Source organism: Bos taurus, chromosome 9, assembly GCF_002263795.3.
Source record: "Bos taurus isolate L1 Dominette 01449 registration number 42190680 breed Hereford chromosome 9, ARS-UCD2.0, whole genome shotgun sequence".
Classification (NCBI taxonomy): domain Eukaryota; kingdom Metazoa; phylum Chordata; class Mammalia; order Artiodactyla; family Bovidae; genus Bos; species Bos taurus.
Genome location: NC_037336.1, coordinates 50243095 through 50270119, shown reverse-complemented (window position 1 = coordinate 50270119; position 27025 = coordinate 50243095). Strand labels below are relative to the sequence as shown.

The 27025-nt window shown below is 36.1% G+C and overlaps 2 protein-coding genes across 4 annotated transcripts in view; one reads left to right on the top strand and one right to left on the bottom strand.

Moving 5' to 3' along the window:
* Positions 1-24271, top strand: part of TSTD3 (thiosulfate sulfurtransferase like domain containing 3) — a 32081-nt gene extending 7810 nt beyond the window's left edge. The window contains exons 4-5 of one of the 2 annotated variants that reach the window (XM_059889859.1): positions 12139-12228; positions 17997-24271. In XM_059889859.1, the coding sequence (XP_059745842.1) occupies positions 12139-12228; positions 17997-18000 (94 nt within the window). In that variant the 3' untranslated portion in view covers positions 18001-24271. The remainder of the gene's footprint in view (positions 1-12138; positions 12229-17996) is intronic. The other variant, XM_005210852.5, reaches the window with a different exon arrangement.
* Positions 387-26157, bottom strand: CCNC (cyclin C). 2 transcript variants are annotated; one of them, NM_001034358.2, is given in 12 exon segments: positions 387-1591; positions 3032-3150; positions 4219-4298; positions 8240-8307; positions 8973-9064; positions 9772-9807; positions 10530-10585; positions 16012-16063; positions 18073-18142; positions 18332-18416; positions 19228-19334; positions 25990-26118. In NM_001034358.2, coding segments are annotated over 12 exon segments (852 nt in total). In that variant the 5' UTR covers positions 26022-26118; the 3' UTR covers positions 387-1536.
* Positions 26158-27025: the final 868 nt, after the last annotated feature.

Genomic DNA, 27025 nt, shown 5'->3' with positions numbered 1-27025 from the left:
TATGTATTTTCAAACTAAAAACTTTTTAGAAATATAGGTAGGCTTAAAAAAAATTAGGGTTAAATCAATGATTGTGATATATATAATCATTCTGCCCTTCCAACCCAAGCCCAATCTTAATTCCTTCAGACCTGAGGAGAGCTTTTTTTTCTTATTTCATAATCCTAGGAGACCAATGTTTATCAATGGTACTGACTTTATAATCTTTTTCCAGCTTATGTGATACTCTCCACAAGGAAGCAGAATTCTAAGTCTGTTTATAAACTATATGAAATTACTACTTGATAAACCATAGAAGGCTTTAATACTTATCCAAAGGAAGAAAGACTCCAAAAACAACAGAAAGAAGAGTCAAAAAAGATAAATTCAAGACACTAGCCAATATAGCTGGAGAATGTATTTTTATTCTTGTAGGTTTATACTAGGAAGTCAACATTTAATAATCCATTATTCACAACTGAATTATAAAAATTTTTAATCCTTAAATTGTACATCAATATCCTATGACTCCAAATTTTATCACTCTCCTTCAAGTCTGAAGAAAACGATCATGTAATTTAGTAACTTCTACAGACAGCAAAGTCCCACTGATATAACATTTAGTCTGAAGTCCTACACTCAGATAAGAATTAAGAACAGCCAGTATCTAACTGGCCTGAAACCTGACTGTGTTCCTGGCTCAGGATTCCTGTAGTAAATCTGTAAGTCCACACTAAGACACAAAAATAAACTAGAGTGTGTACATCATATAAAAACTTCACAGTAAAAATAACAAAAATGTTACCAAATTTCAACCATATTACAGTTTTCATCCAATTAGCTTTCAAAATGCCTGATTAACTGAATTAAATGCACGTTTTTTAAATGTTTGCCCAGCATTTCAAAATGGTTATGGAGTATAACTTTTAAAATGTCAAAGTATGCTGTACATATTGCACTCTTCTGCTAGGCTGGGCTAGTATCCTCCATGGCAAGATACCAAAACTACTGAATAAAATACACTTTAAAATCATAGGTAATTGATTCATTTCCCTGAAATCATCATCATCACCAACACCTTCCAGGATTTTGTAAGATTTGATTCCTTAAATACAATTTTAAAGTTTAACTTAAGGAGGGAAAAAAAAAAAGACCCTCATATATTTGACTTATTTCCTTTTTTTGGTCATTCAGTGACCAAAGAGAATTTTAAACAAATTATGTTTCATGTTTTCTGGCTTAATAAAAAGTTAAAATTTCTATTATCCAAATTAAGAAAAATTATACTAATCAGAAGCTATTAATTTTCAAAAGTCTGTATGTCTGTCTGTAGGTCCTCTTAGAACCTTTCCAAACTTTCATAAACAATAGATTTTAATCAATTATGTATTAGAATCAAATTAGGTAAGGAAAACATTTTGCAAAAATAAAATCACTTCCCAATATGCTTGACAGAAACAAGCTATTCATTTTCATTTGTGTTCCACTGAAGACATTACTGAAATCTGTCCAATGGTTTATTTCCAACTGGTCCACTATGAAATTCTTCGGAATGTTTTAAGATTGGCTGTAGCTAGAGTTCTGACTTCCATTTGGACCCTGCTCTCCTTCACTGTTCAAGTGGGGAAGAAAGAGATTTTACACCAATTAAAAGACTCATTTTCAAAACCCTAGTAAGGCTACTAATTTTTAAAGTTATTCTTTGCTATAGGCTCTACAAAACAAAGACATTTCCAATCATAAGATACAGATGTGGAAAAATTAAAATCCAGAAGACTACATTTGGTTTTATGTTTTTATTCTTATGTAACTTGGTGCCCTCATACATATAGCAAGCATTCTGGAAGTTAGTGTCCATACACACTCAAAAATTTAAATTAGGGTATTTTGTTGTCATTACAGGTATCACTCAACATAGAGATTCTTCTAGACAAATTTCCTATGAAATTAAATTATACATGGAAAATCTTATTCCTACTAATAATAAAAATCAAGAAGTGTTCTTCCAAAAAATCATTGTCCAAAAGCATAATAAAACCATACGTGAATACAGCAAACCTTTAAAAGTCAGAAAGAAATATGGTAATTTCCTGGAAAGCACTGAATATTTAAACACTGAAACTGAAAATACCAGTAACTGTGGCAATAGGATAACTGCCTTATCTTGTCCATCAGCATCTTGCAGCTTCAGGCCCTGCAACTAGTGAAGAATCACTCAGGGAATTTCTGCAAAAAATGCATCCAAAGGCAGCTGTTTGAATGGCTGCTTTAAACAGCTCCTTGTAAAAGTATTAATTTTTCCAAATGGTAACCTTAACATACCAGATCTACAAATCAATCTTAACGTTATATAACTTATTTATTTTTCTTGATAAATGATTAAGATGGGTAGTTTCCCTTCTGACCTTTTCCCCCTAAACGAAATGATCTGATGTACATTGACAGCTGAGAACCACTGAACGTAAATGAATAGATCCAGTTAAAAAACAATAAAACACATAAAAAACCCCACAACAAAAAAACCCTTTTAGCACAAGTAACTCATACTTAGCAAAATTATGTTATTATGTGCAATGGATCTCTGAGTCACTCGAAAGTCAAAATTATTTATCTTTACAGTATCAGATCAATCATCTAAGTTTTTGAAAAATGATACTGAACTTTATCAACAGGGTAACAGCCACTACTGGGGGGAAAAAAGATGACACAGAGTGAAACTGACATGGAACTACTACAAAATTCTTTATCCCTGAATTTTAGATGGACTTGCCTATCTCTGTTCTGTTTAAACTTATGTAAGTATATAGCCATATGTTGAGGGATACCTGTAATAGACCTGCCATTATATCAAGAAAAGTTACTTAACAGATGATCAGATTAATGTATTTTTTAAAATGAGATGTCTTCAAAATATTAAGTCACAAAAAAACATGTATCATGAAGTTTTAGAAGACATTTTATAAAAACAAAATAGCATACTCTTATTAAAAATATGATAATGCCTATGATATATATAATTAAATAAAAGCAATAATTAAACTCTACAAAGTACCTGTTTGGAGGAGGTTTTGGTTTCGGCATCTTACTAAGAATAGTTGCCATCTCTTTTCTCTCATCAAAATTTTTCCATTGCTCATACAACTTTAAAATAACCCTGATTATTTCCAAAATCTAGAAGAAAATATTTGAAAAGTTCTCAGTGGCAATATCAAGCAACATTTGGTATATAAAGACCACACATCACATCCTAGACATCATTTAGGAAACAGTGAAAAGACAGTCTCTATCCTTCAGATTAGGTTAGTCAATCCCAGTAAATGTGAAAGCACATGTATGCTAGGTCTTATCCTTATCCATCTCTGCAGTTGGTTTCCTTCTATCTACTGATATCTTAAACCAAAACAAAACAGTGAGGTACGAGGAACAAAAGTCTAAATCATTAAAAAGAATACCACTATAGAGCATGTGTGTTCTCCGTCATATCCAATTCTTTGCCACCCAATGGACTGTAACCTGCCAGGCTCCTATGTCCATGGGATTCTCCAAGCAAGCATACTGGAGTGGGTTGCCATTTCCTTCTCCAGGGGATCTTCCTGACCCAGGGATCGAACCAGTGTCTCCTGCATTGGCAGGCAGATTTCTTACTACTGAGCCACCTGGGAAGTGCTACCACTACAAAGTACACTCCTCTAAAATCATTGTTTCAAAAAATTTAATGAGAGGTAGTGCACAAAAGATTTTGATTCTCTACTAACTACTCTATACATGAATTAAGGTACTCAAAAACCAGCAGCTACAAATCTATCAAGTCCAGTTTCCAAATTAGATCTTTTTTTTTTCCCCTGAGTAAATCTATCCCTGGACTGATTCTAGAACACTTCAGCAAAAAAAGGTAGAAAAAAGGGCAACAATCCAATGTCAGGAGATAGGTTGTGTTACTGGAGTTCAGAGTAGTATTACAGTAGTCACTAGGTAGCTTTTAAAACAATTTTGGCAATTAGAGACTGCTTTGCAACCTCTAAGTTTACCATTGTATGTAATCCTAAACTGAAGAGAAATATAACCTAAATGGTCAAAATCAATTCTTCTTGCCAACGTATTTCTTAACATTTTTTTTTTAACCAAGAAGTACTCACTGCCTGGCTGACATCATGAAATTTTAGGCACATGGTAAATAAATACGACATTAACTTCAAAATGTTCAAGTTTATATTCAGTTAAGGGAATTCTAAAGATTACCTTCTCCATATCCACAGAAAGCTCAGCAAACCACTGTCTGGCATCTTTCTGCTGTACAACACAGGCTACATGCAGGCAAGCTGGAGAGAAAATGAGACACAAATTACATGTTTAATTGCACATGGAATTTATGGAGTCACAAAGATATTCATTCACTTATGTGTATTTTATTATATTCTTTTTAAAAATTATACAGATTCATATAATTTATGAATTATATGACCATCCCATCAATTTAATCTTACAGGGAGGAAAAATTACTGGGTGATATATATATAATTTTTTTTTTAAGGTTTTTGACATCTGCTCCTCATGGTGAGCATGAGGTGAGCTAGTCATGGTGCAGCTGCCTTAAGGGTTAGGGCATGTCAGAGAGGAAAAAGTCCACTGAGAAAATTAGCACAGGGGAAGAATCCCTGAACAGCAGTACAAAGTAGTGGTCAAAATGCACCCAAAAGTCAGAGTGACAAAAAAACAAACCAGAAAAACCAGCCAATCTATGCAATGATAAATTTCAACACTACTCTGTTTTGGTATTTCAATTAAAAGCAGTGTTGCTTCTGCTTTTTCAAGTCATTAGCATATGATCAAGTTAGGTGAAAACTGGGCATTCTATACAGAATTTAGTGTTGTAATCCAACAGAGCGGAAGAAAAAAAAATGTAATGAACTATAACAATGTATTTATATACATTACTTACAATACAAACTAACAAAGATAATGAAAGAGCCCAAGGATGACAATCTACATCTTAACTTTGCCTACTATAATTTTTCCCAAGCAGCCTGCCTACCCTGATCCCACAGGCTTATTAAATATTATATTCCCTGGTCAGGGAATGTGACCATATGACTTTGTTAAGAGTGACATTCTAGGCAAAGAGTAACTCAAATGTGAAACAACATACTGGTTGCCCCAAGTTAAACAAAGTTACAAAGTAGGGCTTGTCCAAGATGAACTGAAAGGCCAAAGGTCAGAATTATAAAAATAGGTAATAAAAATACAGTGGAAAATGCCATTTCAGGGCATACACAGAGTATACTAGGGACAGAGACATCCTAAACAAAGACTCAGGTGATTCAGGGAGTACGAAGTTGAGGAGCATGTCACTAAAGAGATGATATCTAAGCTGAGTTTTTACAAAAGGTAGAAGTGGAGCAGACAGTGACAGGTATATAAATGCTAAAACAAAGCTATGGATTTTATCCAGAAATTGGGATCAAACTACCAACATCCACTGGATCATCGAAAAAGCAAGAGAGTTCTAGAAAAACATCTATTTCTGCTTTATTGACTATGCCAAAGCCTTTGACTGTGTGGATCACAACAAACTGTGGAAAATTCTGAAAGAAATGGGAATACCAGACCACCTGAACTGCCTCTTGAGAAACCTATATGCAGGTCAGGAAGCAGCAGTTAGAACTGGACAAGGAACAACAGACTGGTTCCGAATAGGGAAAGGAGTACATCAAGGCTGTATACTGTCACCCTGCTTACTGAACTTATATGCAGAGTACATCATGAGAAACACTGGGCTGGATGAAGCACAAGCTGGAATCAAATTTGTCAGGAGAAATATCAATAACCTCAGATATGCAGATGATACCACCCTTATGGCAGAAAGTGAAGAACTAAAGAACCTCTTGATGAAAGTGAAAAGAGGAGAGTGAAAAAGTTGGCTTAAAACAACATTCAGAAAACTAAGATCATGGCATCTGGTCCCATCACTTCATGGCAAATAGATGGGAAAACAGTAGAAACAATGACAGACTTTATATTTTTGGGCTCCAAAATCACTGCAGATGGTGACTGCAGCCATGAAATTAAAAGATACTTGCTCCTTGGAAGAAAAGTTATGACCAACCTAGACAGCATATTAATAAGCAGACATTACTTTGACAACAAAGGTCCGTCTAGTCAAAGCTATGGTTTTTCCAGTAGTCATGTATGGATGAGAGTTGGGTCTACAAAGAAAGCTGAGCACTGAAGAACTGATGCTTTTAAACTGTGGTGTTGGAGAAGACTCTTGAGAGTCCCTTGGACTGCAAGGAGATCCAACCAGTCCATCCTAAAGGAAATCAGTCCTGAATATTCATTGGAAGGACTGATGATGAAGCTGAAACTCCAATACTTTGGCCACCTGATGCAAAGAACTGACTCATTCGAAAAGACTCTGATGCTGGGAAAGATTGAGGGCAGGAGGAGAAGGGGATGACAGAGGATGAGATGGTTGGATGGCATCACCAACTCAATGGACATGAATTTGAGTAAACTCTGGGAGTTGGCAATCGACAGGCAGGGCTGGCGTGCTACAGTCCATGGGGTCGCAAAGAGTCAGACACAACTAAGCGACTGAACTGAATTGAACTGGGAGAAGCACTTAAAGATTTAATTGGGGCACAAATTCTGCATTTTAAAAAGTTCTTTCCAGCTCAGATTCTAAATCTCAGCACTACTGACATTATGAACTGGACAATTCTTTAAGACTGCACTATGCAGTGCAGGATGCTTAGCGGCATCCCTGGCTTCTATTCACTAGAAGCCAGGAGCATCCCATCCCAGCTGTCATGACCAAAACCATCTCCAGACACTGCCACACATCCTGTGGGGAGAAACATCATCCCTGGTTGAGAACCTCTAGCCCTGCTCAAGTGTGGAGGACAGACTGGCTCACGAGAACAGGGATGCTGGAAGCCAATTAGTCAGGAAGGAGATAGCTGTAATAATCTGGATAAAAATGAGAAGATAGCTATGAGATTACTAAAGAGAGATACAACAGGTGTTGGTTACCAGCTAGAAGTAGGTTATCAAGGGAGATAAAAGAGCCTAACTACTGGGTTTCCAACTAACTAGTCCTATTCATCAACATAACAAAGACATTTAAAAGTATATTTTGGAGCAAACTGTTGAGTTCCGTCCTAATTAAGAGTCTGAGGGCCAGTGAGATGCCAAAGGAAGCTATCCAAAAGGCACAGATTGATATAAAGACCAGTTCAGGAGCACATCTTGGTTGAATAAAGAAATTTAAATGTTTCAACACATAGAGACAGCAGAATCGATGAGCCTGCCAGGGGAAGAACAAAAACAGCATGGATGACAGAGATGTGGCACACAGCCTTCCTACCCATGCAGATCTCAGCATTCCTCCCCACTGAACCCAGATGCCACTTCAGAATCCTTCCAAACACAGGACTCCAGCGAGCCTCCAGTACTATAAAAGTATAACCTATTTGCCATCCCTCATGTAAGAAGGCTGAGAAACATAAACATTAAAGGGGTAACTGAATACAGAGAAACCAATGAAAATAAGTCTGAACTGGTAAAAGAATACGGAGGAAATCAAGAAGACAAGAGTTATGGAAATGAAGACAGAAAGGAAACAGAAACTAACAAGTGCCTAATATATGGCAGGCATTATTTAAAAGAAAGCTTAATTCCTGTAACAAATTTATACAGAGTTTTAGTACCGCCCACATTTTATAATTAAGGAAACAAACTCAAAAAGGGTTAGGTAATTTTCCCACAAATGTAAATTAAAGGAAGTTTAAACCTAAAACCATCTGTTCTATTAGTAATTCATGACAGTACTGCCTTTCACAGATAAAACTGACAGAATAGTGGCTAACTTTCCCTCCAGCAAGGCACTAAGGACCACAAAAGGCTCCTTTATTTGACCTCTGAGGACTTAACTGGGCTCAGGAAATGAAAGACTTAATTTTATATAAATATCAACTAATGTTAAAAGTCTTAATTCCAAACTTCTCTGCCAAAAAACTCAGATACTGGTTAAAATTATTTTAAGCGATTAAAAAAAAAAACTTACCAAAAAAGGGGGGTGGGGGGGAAATAATCCTGATTTGTGACAGTTGCAGTTCATATTATTGAAAGTTCACATGCAAGGAATAGTCTATTACTTCAAGGAACATAAAAACATAAAGCACAATAGGGTGAAATTTCTTTTAGGATGAGCTAAATAGGTTTATAATAATTTAGCTAATAAAGATACACCACATTTACATACCTAAAGCTATCATGAAAGGAGGATACAGTAGGCAAAGATCCGTTCTGTAGGTATCATTCACTATCCTCCTATAGAAATGTAAATCATGTTATTACTGAAAGCAGAACTACTTCATATGATTGTACATTTCCCTCCAGAGAGGGCCAGATTTTCCCTATCTGTATATATTTATATCTCTTTTATATTACTTTAACAGACATAAAGGTGAAAACATCAAAGGAAAAAGATGGATACATGAATGTGACAATAAGCCAATTTATTGAATAAAATTACAGCTAAATATATTTAAATTTTTAAAACTTCATAATATATTTTAATATAAGAAAGTTTTTTCTAAAATTAGAAAATCAGTTAGGAAACTAGAAATTATACAAAATATTAATAAAGATAACATTTTTAAATTTATTTTACTGTAGTTGAAATCAGTGTTCATTTCTGCTTACAGCACAGTGATTCAGTTATACATTCCATTATTGTTTAAAGATAAAATCTTAATTTTCATGTAAACTGTTTTTCATAAGAATCAAATTTTAATGGAAATATCCATCAAATAGATCTTTATCATTTTAGCATTTATTCCCATATAGTTATTAAAATTCAATAAGCAGATATTTCACTGAACATAAAATATCTTGGGGCACTGTTTACTTTAAAAATGCTAAACTTCATATTTAATTGTCAACCTTCCTAACTAATAACATGTCACACTATGAATAACTTCTGTTCTAATTACCATGCAAGGGGAAGCAACATGTCTTCTTGGCCCATGTCCTGCACATACTGGAGCAAAGGTCTATAAGGATGATACACTATCAAGCAACAATCCTAGAAACAGTTTAAAAAATGTGTATGTATAAAAACAGATTTATTATAGCACAAAAACCTTATCATTACCCAACTGATTTTTAATTGTATATTTCAAAATGTATTTTTTTCTATTTTTAATAGTGTATTTCAAAATGTATTTTTTTTCTAACTCATGCTTGCTTCCCTCTTGTTCTCTTAAGCAAGCAGCATGGCAGCCCTAAACTCTACTGTAACAGTGAAGGCAGTGCTCTCTCTGGAATATACCTTGGTAAATCGGTTGGCAGTCAGTCAGCATCCATTCCCTTAGAGACTCAAAGTGTCACATCTGCAACACACTGAAACCTCTTATTAGCCTATAAATCCGTAATTCCCAACTGGTGGAGCAGAATTCTGCCAAAGACATAATCTATCTTTAAATAATCCCACACATATACACAAATTGTGCAAATAATTTACAGTGGTTTACTGTCCTGACTGGTTTGATTGTAATCCTATTATAGTTACTATAGAACAGAAAACACTTCCCATCCTAAGTAAGATATACAATTTTACAGGCTTCCAAGAGCATACAGGTGATGATGCCACTACGAACTATGGTTTACCATCACATATTACTCGGATGGTTTTAAAATGCACCTCCCTACAATTATTTCTTTAAATTTATGACTTCACTAAATTTGAAAGTAAGTTTTACTCTATTAACCATAAGGAAGAAATATACTTACCATTAATTCTAAAAGATAGAATTCACATTCTAATACCTGTTTTAAAAAGATTATAAATGTCAACATGAAAGCAAATTAAATTGAGTCTACTTAGGTTAACATAAGAATATATAGCTATTTATCAAAAGTTCTAAAATGTTTTTAAATCAAGAAAACAACAGCTTATGTCAAAATGAACGTATGCTATTTTACACAATGCATGCAACTGTGATTATGAGACATTTTAATTCTTGTAAGGAAAAGCCCGTCTCATATAAGCATTCTTATTACTTGTTTTTATTTAAAATATCCTGTATAAACTTCAGATTTTACAATACACTTTCCACTCAACAAATGCAAAAACACAATTATCTCCACTTAAATATCATTCTTGTTACAAATCAATAATAGAAGAGTACTAAAATGAAACAAAAATACAATTTAAAGAGAAAAAAAAAAACCCTTGCAAGGTGGAAAAAGAATATGTCTATTAAAATGGCAATAGAAATTCATCTTTTCCAGAGCGCCCCTGACATCAGTATTATTAAAAAAGCTCCCAATGTGATTTAATGGGCACCCAGGGTTAATAACCACAGCTATAAATTATTTTTTTTTATGATAGAAGCAGGTTACCTTTAATTTAGAAATAAAGTCCACATTCTTGTACAATTTTAAATTGCCATTTCTAGGAGACTATTCAGTTTATTTTAATATAAAATGGAGATATAGTTTATATACACAGCTTTGACAAGTAGTTTTATTTTATACAATATACTTACATGGTTCATCTTATAAGGAAATTCCTTTGGAAAGGCATATGAAAATCTAGTTTTCACTGAGAAAACAAACAAAAAAACTTAAACTGAGAAAATGGGGAGATCATTAACAGAAACTTTTTTAATACAGTGTAAAATATTCATGGTAAAGCTAAATCATTTTTAGTAAGAACTCTTGAGGAAGCTTAGAGATGAAGATTTTTCTTCCTTTCTCAGGCAATGGGAGAGTTTCAATGATATATTTAATATATTAAGACAGGATTCTGCTGCTTAAAAAATACAGGAAATGGGAAAAAAATCAATGGCTTTTATCATTTCTAAAATCTGTTCAGCTCTAGAATGGTATTGCTTTATTCTTTAGTAATTTAGCTTAAAAGGAACACGGGTTATATATGTGTTTACAAGTATCTATCTATTTGTAAATATACACATTTGACCTTGGGCTTCCCTGGTGGTTCAGACGGTAAAGAATCTGCCTGCAATGTGGGAGACATGGGTTTAATCCCTGAATTGGGAAGATCCCTTGGAGGAGGGCCCTGGAGAATCCTCATGGACAGAGGAGCCTGGTGGGCTACAGTCCATGGAGTCACAAAGAGTTGGATACAACTGAGCAACTAAGCAAAGCACAGCTGATCCTTGAACAACACAGATATGAACTGTGTCTACACATACATGGATTTTCCCAATAAGTAAGTACTATATGAGCCAAAGTTCTATATGCAGATTTCTCAACTTAGCAGAGTTGGTGTCCCGATCCTGTGTTATTCAAGGTAAACTATATATATAAATATTAGAAGGATAATACAACCAAAAAATGTTAACAGTGGTTATCTCTGAGATTTAAGGGTTTTTACTGATCTGAACATTCTAAACATTTTATAATATGTATTTTTTTTATCAAATGATACATTTTAATAAAATCATGAATATACATGCAAAGGGCTCTAGGATTTTCTTCAAAACTACACACACACATACACACAGTTACTACTTAGTCACCAAAAAAGTACAAATGAAAACACTGTTAATCAATCCTCTTATCTCCTCAAAAAAGGTAGGAATTGAGTATTCTAACAGCTCATTTAGATAGGTAACATCTGTCAAGATTTGAAATCTTAAACCACTTAAACTTGACATTAGGAACTGTCTACTTAACCTTTCCATTCCTCTCCTTTTAGTTATTAGTAACTTAAAAATGATCACCTATTAAAGTTTCTAAGATTTATAAATCTCCCTCTGCTTTTTTTGTTTTTAAATAAATTTTTTGGCCAGGCTGCATGCCATGTGGAATCGTACTTCCCTGACCAGGGACTGAACCTGGGCCCCAGCAGTGAAAGCTCCAAGTCCTAACCACTGGTCCTCCAGGAAACTCCTGGTGGCTTTTGAATTATGATAAAATATACATTACATAAAATTTATCATCTTTAACTCTTTTTAAGTATATAGTTCAGTAGTATTAATTACATTTGCAATAGTGTATGGGCTTCCCCAGTGGCGCTAGTGGTAAAGAAACTGTCTCCCAGGACCAGAGACATAAGAGACAAGGGTTCAATCCCTGGGTTGGGAAGATCCCCTGGAGGACATGGCAACCCACTCCAGTATTCTTGCCTAGAGAATCCCACGGACAGAGGAGCCTGGCAGGCTACAGTCAACAGAGTCACAAAGAGTTGGACATGACTGAAGTGACTGAGCATGCATGCAGGTACACTTCATCTCCAAAATTCTTTCTCCTGCAAAACTGAAAATGCCCCCTTTCTCTCCCTCCCTCCAGTCCCTGGCAGCCACTATTCTACTTTCCATCTCTATTAATTTGATTATTATAATTACCTCATGTAACTCAGCAGTGGCCACAGGACTGGAAAAGATCAGTTTTCACTCCAATCCCAAAAAAGGCAATGCCAAAGAATGCTCAAACTACCGCACAATTGCACTCATCTCACACGCTAGTAAAGTAATGCTCAAAATTCTCCAAGTCAGGCTTCAGCAATATGTGAACCGTGAACTTCCTGACGTTCAAGCTGGTTTTAGAAAAGGCAGAGGAACCAGAGATCAAATTGCCAACATCCGCTGGATCATGGACAAAGCAAGAGAGTTCCAGAAAAACATCTATTTCTGCTTTATTGACTATGCCAAAGCCTTTGACTGTGTGGCTCACAATAAACTGTGGAAAATTCTGAAAGAGATGGGAATACCAGACCACCTGACCTGCCTCTTGAGAAATGTGTATGCAGGTCAGGAAGCAACAGTTAGAACTGGACACGGAACAACAGACTGGTTCCAAAGGAAAAGGAGTACGTCAAGGCTGGATATTGTCACCCTGCTTATTTAACTTACATGCAGAGTACATCATGAGAAACGCTGGACTGGAAGAAACACAAGCTGGAATCAAGATTGCCGGGAGAAATCTCAATAACCTCAGAGATGCAGATGACACCACCCTTATGGCAGAAAGGGAAGAGGAACTAAAGAACCTCTTGATGAAAGTGAAAGTGGAGAGTGAAAAAGTTGGCTTAAAGCTCAACATTCAGAAAACGAAGATCATGGCATCTGGTCCCATCACTTCATGGGAAATAGGTGGGGAAACAGTGTCAGACTTTATTTTTTTGGGCTCCAAAATCACTGAAGATGGTGACTGCAGCCATGAAATTAAAAGACACTTGCTCCTTGGAAGGAAAGTTATGACCAACCTAGATAGCATATTCAAAAGCAGACATTACTTTGCCAACTAAGGTCCGTCTAGTCAAGGCTATGGTTTTTCCTGAGAGTTGGACTGTGAAGAAGGCTGAGCACCAAACAATTGATGCTTTTGAACTGTGGTGTTGGAGAAGACTCTTGAGAGTCCCCTGGACTGCAAGGAGATCCAACCAGTCCATTCTGAAGGAGATCAGCCCTGGGATTTCTTTGGAAGGAATGATGCTAAAGCTGAAACTCCAGTACTTTGGCCACCTCATGAGAAGAGTTGACTCACTGGAAAAGACTCTGATGCTGGGAGGGATTGGGGGCAGGAGGAGAAGGGGACAACAGAGGATGAGATGGCTGGATGGCATCACTGACTCGATGGACGTGAGTCTGGGTGAACTCCGGGAGTTGGTGATGTACAGGGAGGCCTGGCGTGCTGCGATTCATGGGGTCACAAAGAGTCGGACACGACTAAGCGACTCGACTGAACTGAACTGAACTGAAGTGGAATCACACAGATTTACATTTTTGTGACTGGCTTATTTCACCTATCATAGTATCCTCAAGGTTCATCCATGCCGTATCACATAAAAAACTTCAAAATTTGTCCATCGACTTACACTCAAACTCTCCTCCAATTCATCTTACGTAATTCTGCCAGAATCACTTCCCAACACACAATTCTGGAATCACCCTCATGTTGAAAAAAAGCTATGAAAGGTACCACCACTGACAACAGAACAAGCTACAGATTCCTCACTGAAGGCCATCTATTATCTGGCCTTAGTCAGGTAGTGCTATTTTCCCACTATTTCTTTACTCACCATTTGCCGAATGTAACTCATTAGCTTTTCCATATATTTATTAACTGAACTGTTCAATGTTCCTAGGGTGTCTTTCCCCTGCATTTCCTTTGGGTACAAATTCTTTATCAAATTCTATTTAAGTCTTTTTGGATTCATCTAACAAATCATCTTTGCCCGTGTAAAACATTCACTGCATCCTCTATTACTCTTTTATGCCACTTACTTTCTTCTGTATTAGTATCTCTATATTGATGTCTTATTTTCTTGTCCTTTAATTCTTTGTACTTATTTTTCTATCCACCACTGCATCCAGTATAGTGTTTTCCAGTGATAACTGATGCTGCTACTGATGAACTTGATGATAGTCACAAGTTTACTGAGTACTATGGGGTGAATAATGTCCCTTCCCCCCAAATTACATTTTGAATCCCTAACCCTCAGTCTGACTAGATGTTGAGACAGGGCATTTAAAGAGGCAATTAAGGTTAAATGAGATCATAAGCATGGGGCCTTAATTCTATAAGAGCGGTATCCTTACAAAGGAAGAAATACTAGGGATGTACACACACAGAGAAAGGGGCATGTGAGGACACTGCAATAACGTAGGCATCTCCCAGCCAGGAAGAGGCCTTAACAGAAACTAACTTGTTGACACCCTCATCTTAGATTTCCAGCTTCCAAAATCCTGAGAAAATAAATAAATATTTAAACTGTGCAGGCTCTGGCATTTTGTTATGTCTGCCCTAGCAAATTGCTAATAACACACTGAGCAAAGCATGGTTCTAAGAGCTTTATTAATATTAACTTATTTGATCCTCTCAACAACCCTATGACATAGATGTTAATATACTCATATAACAGAGAGGTTAATTTTGCTTAATTTGCATGTCAAAAGCACTGGAGCTGAAATCTGAAACCTAAGCTGTCTGGGCCATATAATACACTATAAAAAAAAAAGCTTCAAAACAGGTATTTTACATTTTTTAAAATATACACCTTCTAAAAAATCTGGATAACAGAGACTAACTAAAGTAAGAAGAAAATAAGGCACCTATAATCTTCTCAGAGATGAGCACTGCTAATATTCTGGTAGATTTCCTTGTAGTCATTTTTCAATTTTTTAATAATACTGATTTTCCAGATGACAATTTAATACTTCATCACTGGGATACATTTGGTATATTAAATTCTATGGCAAAACACTGATTATTACTCTTCTATCCTCAAAATAAGACATGACATGATAAAGATTCAATTTTATTAATACACTCTTTTCAGAAAGGGGAATGACCCCATAATATGAAACCTTGGCTCATAAACTTAAAACACCTTCTGTCTCTTCTGTGTAAGATCACAGGAGGAAAAAAAAAAATTCTTTTGTTAGGCGATATCTTTTGGCTTAACCTAGGAAGACGGAGCATAAGATAATATTGTTATTACCTTGTGTACAGTACTTTACAGTGTTATTTCCTTTAATTCCATCATTCACAGGTAGATAAACCCCATCTTTTTAGATAAAAGACTAAGTCCAAAAGGTAAAACAACTTGCTCAAAGTTACATAGCTGCTGCCTAGACCCAAACTGGTGCTTAGAATCAGCTCTAGGACTAAAGAGTCAGCATATTTTCCTGCACCGTATTTTTCCATATGGAGGAAAAATACATATCTCCATCAAAGACGTAATTACAATTGCTGAAGAAATAGTTTACTTCACCCACAAGAGTAACACAATAGCTAGTCATTATGGAGCAATAAAGTATAATAAAATTGAAAAACAAAAATTTTCTTTACCCTAATTACAAAATTAAGAGCCATAGAACTGATGTTTTTTGATCAATAGTTAACTATCCATTTTTAGTAGTCAAAGTAATAACCTCACCTCAAGAGATTTAACAGACCAAACTAATCTCTCATAGCTCTCATAAACTGCAAAACATCTATGTCCTATGGAGCCTTCTTCAGAATTACAATTTGAAAGCAGGATATAATTTTTGCACTTACATACAGAAGTAGCAGCAGCAATCAATCTTGTATTTGAAACTACTCCAAATTCCTAGACAAAGAAAAGTAAATGAGACTAAATAAGTACACAGTAACCCAATGAACCTAAGTATATCTGAAGTCTATTAAAACAGAGTATTTCCTATGTTTCTCCGATGTTTGCAAAAGAATGATGTTCTTAAATATCTAAATTTATGACCTTTCCTTAAAATTACTGTAAACACAAATGCTTAAGTAATTTTATAATTTATTATTATTGGAAGGTACCAAAGTAGATAGCTCAGTTGGTAAATCATCTGCCTGCAATGCAGGAGACCCGGGTTCGATTCCTGGGTCGGGAAGATCCCGTGGAGAAGGAAATGGCAACCCACTCCAGGATTCTTGCCTGGAGAATCCTATGGACGGAGGAGCCTGACAGGCTACAGTCCACGAGGTTGCAAGAGGCAGACAGGACTTAGCAAATAAACCACCACACCACCAAAGTAGAAACCAAGCCCTCAAGTGACAGTGCCAGTTTTCTGTACTCAAATTCATTTCCATGGTATGGCATTAAGGCTTTGGACATCAGTTCCTATTTCTTCTTTGAACTTAACATACCACTGCTGTAAAAATAACAAATTTATGAGGTGATCTACCTTACATAGTCTTAATTAATTTGTAGCTAACCTTATAAAGTTAAAAGGTTGTATTCTTTTTTTTTCTGGCTGCACAGTACAGCCTGCGGGATCTTAGTTCCCTGACCAGGGATCCAACCCAGGCCCTCGGCAGTGACAGTATGGAGTCCAAACCACTGGACCACCAGGGATTTTCCCAAAGCTTCATTTTAAAACTGAAAAATCAAGAATTGGTTCCTTAGTCAAAAAAAGAAACTAATTACTAGAGCCTGTCCAAAAACCTTCAACCTACATCCTTATCTAATTGTGTTTGAACCCATGTATGCCTGTAGTATATATTTATATTTCATATAAACTTCAAGCCATAATAAATGAAACTGAAATTTAAACGGCTCAGACATTTTCTTAAATGACATTTCAATATAGTTTTCACACAACTGGATAAAACACAGAAAGATTTGGTCAAAGTTAAAAGATTTTTTTAAAATGCTATAACCAAATATGAAAGAATACATCATCTTCCAGGATAATTCTACCCAAAATTCTTCAAGCAAATACTTTCACTTAGTAAATTATAAGAGTTCTATTCAGTAAATCATGTAACAAAAGATATCTAACAAAGAAGACAAATTAAAACTCTAAGTTAATCTACAAGAAGTTTATAAAGATTTTTGTCTTGGTTTCCCATACTGGTTGTCCTTCAGATACATACAATTACATGGTAATATTTGGACAAGCCACCCCATAACACAGGCCTTTTATAAACACCTTCTTTTCCATTAAAGAACTTAAAAACAAAGTTGGTTCTACCTCCTTAAATTACCACTTACAATTAAATTCCATTCAGTATTCAGAAATACAATTACTATTCTAAACACAGCATCTAAAAATAGAAACATAATATAAAGGATTCATATTACTAAAGATTACAATGGATTATTATAAAGACCAGTTAATTATATCTGCTTTGTTGTCTGGATTTTAGCTGAGCTCTCTCAAAAATACTGTAAAGGTTAAGTAAGGTAAACAGAGATTTGGTCTTAGCTGAAAGTTCCCATCTTTCTCTTTCCCTCACCCAAACCATTCTTTGCTGGAAAGCATATAATAGCTATAACCTCCCCAGTGCTTGCTTTCCCACTTGCTTTTCCCACAGGCAACCAATCAGGAGGCAAGAAGGGAAGCCAGCAGAACACAGGAAGCATGCAGAGGAAAAGGGAAAACATTCTCAGCTTACAGTGGACAAGCTGTACCATCTATGCAATACTCCTTAGTGCCAAACAACAAATGTCTTAGAGGCCAAAGATATTTCTTTGATCCTGTACAAATTTCAATATTTTATATAAATCGCCATCTGTTATTATTTTTACACAGGTAATGTGAAAACTGGAACAGATGAACCAATATACGTTGACTGTACTTTGATGAAGAACAGAAAAGGAATTCATACCTCTACTTTGGATGCCAAAAACACACATGTAGGAGCCATTAATACAGGATCTATACTTTTCAGAGAATACCTAAAATATGATTAAATAGTTAAATGTCATTCATACAGAAAACATATACGAAAACATTTCATATAGAAAATATTTATATGAGAAAAAAGAATAACTCTGGCAAACACATGATTCACTTATACAAGGTCATCAACATTAGATAAGGGTTTAAAATACGCATAAAATATTTCCAAAATAACACATCCCTACCTTGCATAGAATCTCTTGAAATAGACCGTAGCAGTGGCAATAACTTGTTGTCTTAATTTAAGATGTTCACCTAATGCTTGGATAACTAAAAGAGAAATAAAGTTAAATGTATTTCTGATATAATTAACATTTAACAATAGTTTCTATGCGGTTAAATGATGACTATATTCATTTTAACACAGAGAAAAACCTATACATGCTGTACAGCTCTACTTGGATCACAGTGGTCTAGTACTAGGGCTGCAAATTTGTTTAAAAATACATAGATCCACATAAACAATAACAAAAAAACAGAAATTGTCTCACAGTAAAAACTATTCTTGAATCAAGGAGACTGAATGATTATTTCCCTTCTACCTGCTAAGCATTTTCAATGCTTTTCATATTATTAGACACCGATCAGCATTATAACAACTACTTAATAAAGCTGATAAAAAACCCAAAATGAATCCTCAAAACAACAGAGAGGTAGTATTGCAATGAAAGTGGACAGAGAGTAATAAAGATTCTGTGACAAAGCTATCATGTGGCAGAACAAGGATCTTCTGACTCTAAATCCTAAAGCACACCTGTAAGATAGGAATGACCAATACAGGATGCCAATCCAAATAATCATTTATCCTCAAATGATTTAGCCAATCTTAAGTTTAATGATACATTATAAAAGCTTTGGGAAATTAATACTTTTGGGCTGTCTTGAGGGTCTCTAACATGTAAAATTCACAAAAGACTTTAAATCACTTTTAAAATGATATATAAATTATAAAAAAAGAACATACATGCAAATAAAAGTATAAAATAGGGACTAAAACAGTACATCACAAATTACTACAGAAAAACATTTAATTCAGAGGTAACCAACCACACCATTTCAACCAATTAAAAGAAAAGTTTACCATTTGTAAAAAATATCTGTAATTTCCAATACTCTTCTTCCGAGAGAAACTTTAAATCTTTCTGGCGTTCCTTCAACAGATCTTGTTTATCCAAAATCCATTGTAAGCTAAAAAAGGCAAAGATTCAGACATTCTATAGAAAATTCACTAACAAAGTTATATAAAATATTCTAAGATTGAACAGGCTGCTAATATTGTGAGAAGTACAGAATACATGTAACCTTTAAATACAGTTTTTCACATTTCTCGGAACATTGACACTGAGAATGATCTCACTAATAAATGTAAATATGCCCTAAAAAAATCGGCTGTTTTATTCCTTCCTTCTCAGTCTATTGATCTGTCTCTCCCCACCCCAACCTCGTCACTATTCTGGTGTGTTTCATTGATCCTAAGACTGAGATCAAGATGCATCTTCAGTGATGCCTAGCATTTTAATAGGCAGTAATATTTACACTTTCTTAGTGACACAGAAATTATTTGATACCAATTGATGGTGCCTAAGATTTGAAGTATATCTTTTCTCAGTTGTTCATGAGTAACTAGAGTATCCTACTTCACAAATTCCATTCATGTTAAAAGCTGCTTCAGAATTTATTTTACCAGTAGTCTCCTCCTCCTGCCTAGTCTATTTTTAAATAGACAAGGCAATTGACATGATCCCACAAAATACTCTACAACATGCTTTTGTCACTCAGTGTGTCTTGAAAGTTTTATGTCAGTGAATTTGTTATTCAGCATCCCTTTAAACTGATGCATGTTATTATGATGGATCATTATTTTGTTAATCCTTATTGATAGGCATGTAAGTTATTTTTTTCACTATTACAAGTAATGCTTTAATGAACATCTGTAATTCACCCTTGTATATCTGATTAATATATGGAACAACTTCTTAAAAGTAGAACTAATGGGTCAGTTTTGCTGGTAATTTTGATATGCGTTGTCGGCTTGCCTCCCACAGCAGTTTCCATTCACACGAGTGACATGAGTGTGTCATGAAATACTTGACCCAACAGGTTACTACCTTTTTTTTTTTTTTTAAGTTTTAAAATCTTTTAATAGTTCATTACACAGTATTTAAAAAAAAAAATACTTGGGCCTTTTAACTTTGTTGATCTACAGAGAGAATTAACAGTTAATTTTAAGGGAAGAAATGTGCTTAAGATATTGCTAGGTAAGATACCTATTCAAAACAAGCTGTTCCTACTATAATCAAGCAAATTTTATACACAACTAGTTTGGGATATGACCTTTCTTGAGCTTATCCACCAGAGTGGAAATAATGTCTGTACCAAACCAAATGTTTGCATCACAATTAAAATCCAAACAGTTTTTTTAAAACAGTCAACTCAATCAAAACCCACTACTTCAGAATCAATAACTTCTTTGAAGCCACATTAACACTTAAATATGGTTAAGACTCAAATGCAGAAATTTGTTTGGTTGGAAAGCTAATTAAACTTCCAACTTTCTCAAACAATTACAAAAAGGCAAAATTGTGTTTTTCACAGAGATACAGTCCACTGGAATCCCCAGCACTGGATGGCTGTTAAGAGTATTAGAGTCCTGAGATAATAAGGAGTCCAGGCATCCTTTAGACAGTCTTCTGTTGTCCTTTCTTCCCACTACCTATGTTTTAAATAATTTACAATTTTAAGGCAAATTAGCATTTCACTATTTTATTTAAATTTACTTTTAAGGTAAAACCTTTATTGTTTTAATAAAGTTCTTTGGTACACTGTAATTCTAAAACTGAGCGACTGAACTGAACTGAATTCTTACATGACCATTTTTCTAATAGTATGGTCATCTTTTTTATGATTCAGATAGTCTTATGATCTAAAATTTGTATATTATGGATTAAAAAATCATTTCTTTGTCAAATATGCTCTATACATTCCCCAATACATGATTTCTCAGTATTTAATGATTTGTGATACAGAAATTTGAATCATGTATTTATTCAAATTTATTTACATTTTACTTTGATTTTATGTTTGTCACACATGGGAAGGCCTTCCCTGACACAAAATGACTTACAAAAAAATTTCCAGTTCAGTTCAGTCGCTCAGTCATGTCCAACTCTTTGCAACCCCGTGAACTGTAGAACACCAGGCCTCCCTGTCCATCACCAACTCCCAGAGTTTACCCAAACTCATGTCCACTGAGTCGGTGATGCCATCCAACCATCTCATCTTCTGTCGTCCCCTTCTCTTCCCACCCTCAATCTTTCCCAGGATCCAGGTCTTTTCAAATGAGTCACCCCTTCGCATCAGGTGGCCAAAGTACTGGAGTTTCAGCTTCAACATCATTTCCACATATTTTCTAATATCCCTAAGGCTTTTTTCTTTCAGTTTTTGTGATCCATCTGGAAACTGATATGGGGTATAAAGCAAGGATCCCACTAAATGTTTTGTTAAATGGTTATTCAAATGTCATCAGAATTTCACAGTGTATAATTCTATCATCATATTTGGATCTTCTTTATAATTTCTTATTTTTAATTTGTTTTTCTTGTTCTTATGCATTGTGCTTAGTCATTCAGTCATTTCTGACTTTGCAATCCATGGATTTTAGCCTGATAGGCTCCTCTGTCCATGGGATTTTTCAGGCAAGAATACTGGAGTGGGATGCCATTTCCTCCTCCAAAGGATCTTCCCAACTCAGGGATTGAACCCGCATCTCCTGTCTCCTGCATTGCTGGTGGATTCTTTACCCTCTGAGCCACAGGGGAAGCCATGTTATTTTAAAACATATATGCTTAGTTGCCCAGTCATGTCTGACTCTTTGCAACCCCATGGACTGTGTAGCCCACCAGGCTCCTCTGTCCATGGGGCTCTCCACGCAAGAATACTGGAATGGGTTGTCAGTCACTTCTCCAAATTTAAAACATACAAAATCAAGTAATTAAAATCTGGTATGGAAAAAACCTCTTGCTACTATTCTTTAGAAAATTTCTGGCAGTTCTATTATAATTATATATTATTCTAAAACACAAACTTTAGAATCATTATATCACGTCCCCAAAAAGGAAATTCATACAAAATTTTGTTTGGGACTGCATTATATTTAAAGGTCAATTAGGGAGAAATTATACCCTTACAATGATAGCATTCAAACTTCATTTATTAAAATCTTTATGTTCTACTTCTATAGGTCTTCCACATTTAAATTTATTTTTGAATAGTTTATACTTTGTTACACTGTAAATTATTTTTTTCCATCAACATTAAAAAAAGTTTTCAATTTTTAAATTTTGTTAACTGGTCATTTTATCAAACCTTTATTATTTCTAATAATGTTTCAATTAATTAAATTTTCTGGTTAATTTTATCTCCTTGTATTTATAATTTTGTCATGTTTCATTATCCTACTAATTGGGCCTCCCCAGTGGCTCAGGAGTAAAGAATCCACCTGCAATGCAGAACACTCAGGAGACCCAGGTTCCATCCCTGAGTGGCGGAAGATCCCCTGGAGAAGGGCATGGCAACCCATTCCAGTATTCTTGAAGAATGAATGAACTGTCCATGGACAATCTCATGGACAGAGAAGCTTGGCAGGCTACAGTCCATGGGGTCGCAAAGAGTCACGACTGAAGTCACTACGTACAAGCACGAGCATCCTACTAATTACATTAGTAGTAGCATATTCAGACCAACCTTAAAGAGGCATCCTAATTTTCCTAATGTTTCACCATTATATATCTCCTAATGTTTCACCATTAATGCTCTGATATGTATTCACGACATTACCATCCCATTTCTCTTTTAGTAAGAGCTTTACTCAAGAATGAATGTTGGAAAAAGAAAAGAATGAATTTTATTAGGTGTCTTTTTAATGCCTTCACTGTTTACTAACAGATTTCCTAATATTGACTAATTTCTACAATAAAACCAGTGTCATTTTTTATACTTGTAATGTAATGTGGGACTCTGATAGTAATTTACATTTATATCAATATTTGAAAGTGACCATTGTTGGTGCTACATTTGCTAGATTTTTATCTGTGTTACCATGGCCTCAAGAGAACTGGAAAACTTTTCATGTGAATTGGAACAACTTTAATGGCAGATCCTCTTGAAAGTGGGTAAAAATTTACCTATGAAATAATGTGGGCCTGGAGCAATTTTTAAAGAAGTAGCTCTCTGATAACTTTGTTCTGGCTTTACAATTTACTTTGAAAATGGAGATAACCCAAAGGTACATCTGTGATTACTTACTTTTCTCATACATAATTCTGTATTTCTGCATCACCGACTAGATGGACATGAGTTTGAGCAAGCTCCAGGAGTTGGTGATGGACAGGGAACCCTAGTAGTGCTATAGCCCATGGGGTCACAAAGAGTCGGACACGACTGAGGGACTGAACTGATCATTCCTTTTCCCCTAAATTCAGTAGCATAGTTTAGTCTACTGTTTTGGTTTTCCCTTCCAAAGAGGCAGCTTTTATAATTTGACTGTTTTTTCCTTTTCAATATCAGTGTTACCTTTATTATGCCTGTTTTTTCTTAGATTTATTTCACTGTTTCCTTTTTAATATTCTGAAGTAAAATATATAATTTTTATTCTTTTTCAGTTATTCAAGATGTTAACTTTCTTATAAATTTGGCTTTGGCCACATTCCATAGACACGAATATATATTAATCTCGTTATACCATTTCCTAGATAATATGTAACTGTATTTTAAATGTTCTCTTTGATACAATAAAATATCCAGAGTTGGTTTTGTACTTTTATTTTTTGTTACCTGTTCATTATTTCAGTCAACCAGCAAATGTCTAGTGTCCTTCTAGTTTTACTGCACCATGGTCAAAGAATGTATCATGTTCTACTTAACTTCCTGAAAAATACTACCAGTGTCTCTGTTTCAAAATCATCAATTTCTTCTCCACAGTCATTTCAAATATTTAAAAAGATAAATTCCACAAACAACTATTTTCAAGTTTTTCTTCACCAGTTAACACCACATATTCTCAAATTTAAAATTACACATGATTCACCATTATTTCCTGTGTTACTAAGGAAAAAAAAAAACTGCCATGCTGATAGCAGCAATGTTATCCATTTTTTAACTGCTGCTGGCAGCAGTTAACGTTAAAGGGCAATTTAAAGCCATGAAAACTCATATCAATCTTCCTCTTTCACCAAAATCACCTAAAACAGTGGCTTTCATGTTTTTGTTTTTCCTGAATTGACTGTCTTGTCTTTCATATTTGTTACCTTTTGCAGATCAGGGACTCCATGATTCCCAAGGGATCTGAGTAAGATAAAGATCAGGGACTCCATGATTCCCAAGGGATCTGAGTAAGATAAAGTGGCCCCTTCCTTCAGGACTATTTGAATAGGGAGGCAAGGATAGTTTTCAAAACAGCACATTTAACATTATAATAATTTTATATTTGAAAAGTGAAAAAGTGAATTGATTTTATAAAATAGATCCTGCCCCCCTTTTAATAAGCCAACAGTAAATGAAAGCATAATGAAAAGACTTATCAAAGGGTCGAACTTCTTTTTTTTTTAAGTTGAAAAAGGGCTGTAACTTCTGATAAACAAGAGCTGGCTATCTGTCAAGTTTTTCAGCTTCTTTCAAAGTTTACCAGAATACTACTGCTTCACTACCGAAATTTCCCAAATTTTAATTTTGCCCAAGCAAATATTTCAGTCAGTGAACACAGTGCAAATTAAATATGATCGTAAAGCTTCTATAGCCTTTCATCTCCAGAGAACCACTTATAGCAAGAAAACCTGCTTTTCTGAAAGTAGGTTTTAAAGCCCATTGTTTCTTTTTTCTAGTGCAAACTGCTAAAATACCAATTGAATAATATAGGAATCCATCCTCACACTCAAAATTTAGTTACTTATGCTCTCTTGGCATGAAAAACTATTTACACTAAGATACCATCAGGTTCTGTTCGTCTTTCAACTATACACTGTATAGCCTACCCAAAGTTCAATTAGTCCCACCACTATCGTCCTATCTGCTTACACAAATGTATTTAGGGAGAAATGTTTTCAATATTACTCTAGTTATTCCACGGTACAGACGTCAACAAAAACTTATTCATGAAAACACGTTAAAGATATTGGTAAAGTCTCTAGAAAATACACTTTTAAAACAAAACAAGAGACACAGACTAACAAAATGGACAAATGTTGAGAGCACTTGATCTATATCTTACAAACATAAATACCATATAGGCTTAAAGACAGTGGCAGAATGCGGTTCATGAGCAGAAACAAGCCTGACTCCCTCCTTTCCCTGGAGTAATATTAATCCGCTCAACACAGAAGAAAAATGACAAGACTACTGATGCCAACCTACTTTACAAATATCAGGCGAGAGCGAACCACAACTGTCCTGAGAAGCCAGCCTCACAGTTCTGAACTGTGTCACATTTCCCATACCTGTGCCCATCCCATATCCCAACCCTCTCCAGCCCCGCCTCTCCCCTGCCCCCAACCTCGGCCTAGCTAAACCAAAAATCAGAAGCTAAAACTCTCGAACCTTCTTTCCCCGGAGACGCAATCCCTCTTTACCCACCGCCGCCAAGAAAATTTCTACCACTCCGAAACCCGGCCAAGGGGGCGCGGTGACGGGAGTCGCCGAAGAAAAAGCACATCCCGCCTCCGGCCGCCGCCTCCCGGGAGCCTCCGCAGCGCTCCGGACAGGGGCCGAGATCCAGGCCAAAAGGAGTCGCAGGCCCCGTACACCCAGCACCTCCAAGAGCCAGGACCGGAGAAAAAGGAAAGTCACTTACTAGTGGGAGCTCTGCCAAAAGTTCCCTGCCATGGAACACAGCTTGCCCTGATAAAAAAGCACCAGCCGGCGGAGCGGCGCGAGGAGCGACCATAGACCCAACACTCCCGGTCACCGCGCTCCTTGATCTGATGGACTCAGCTCCGCTCCGCGGCGGCGACGGTGAGAGGAAGAAGATAGCACCCTATTCTCCTTGACGCCGGCCGGCAACACTGTGCAGTATAAACCAGTTCCTACGGACAAAAGTTCCGGCCCGCCCCGCCGTAGCGGAGGAAGGAGGCGGGGAGGAGATAGCTCTTGCGCACACTGAGAAAGAAGACGGGAACTGACTCTCACGAAGTCTCGCGGCAGTTGGGAGAGTATCGCGAGAGTTTTTCGTCATTTCCGGCCTAGAGCCCGCGCGGCTCGGGCGTCTGTGGTAATTCCGACTGACGGAGAAGGGTTGGGATAGCGAAACCGTGCCTTGTTCGGGTTAACGTTACTCCATCTTACAGGCTTCCGAAGCAGCACAGTGGCTTTGTATTAAAGTATACGACTTCCTGACTTCTGTTCTTTCTTCTGTGTTTGGAAAGAGAAATAAAGTTAATTTTGGCCTCAAAGGGCTTCCCTTGTGACTCAGCTGGTAACGGAGCCAGCCGCAATGCGGGAGACCTGGGTTCGATCCCTGTGTTTGGAAGATCCCCTGGAGAAGGGAAAGGCTACCCACTCCAGTATTCTGGCCCGGAGAATTCTATGGACTGTATAGTCCACGGGATCGCAAGGAGTCGGACACGACAGTTTCACTTGGCCTCAAAACCTACCAAGCCAAATAGGTTCTTAATGGAGTTCTTTTGGAATGAAGTGACTGCGAAACAATGCAAAAAGAGGTACGATTAGAGGCTAGGAGACTCAGGTCCCTTCCTTCTGTGAACTTTTAGGCAGTTTACCAGAATACCACATAGAAATACTTGCTGTGTGCAACCTGGTTTCTGCTTCCTACCCAGAACTCCAGCGTCTAAATGTCCAGCATCCCTCAGTTTTCTCAGTGGCCATGCAAG

Bases quoted from the DNA above. Each gene is read 5' to 3' on its own strand.
- CCNC (XM_005210847.5), bottom strand. From the start codon at position 26,021: ATGGCAGGGAACTTTTGGCAGAGCTCCCACTA. The intron at 19,335-25,989 runs GTAAGTGACTTT...TGCCTTTTTTAG, and splicing joins TTTTGGCAGAGCTCCCACTA to CTTACAATGGATTTTGGATA. The intron at 9,065-9,771 runs GTAAGTATATTT...AACTGTTTCTAG, and splicing joins TCTATCTTTTAGAATTAATG to GATTGTTGCTTGATAGTGTA.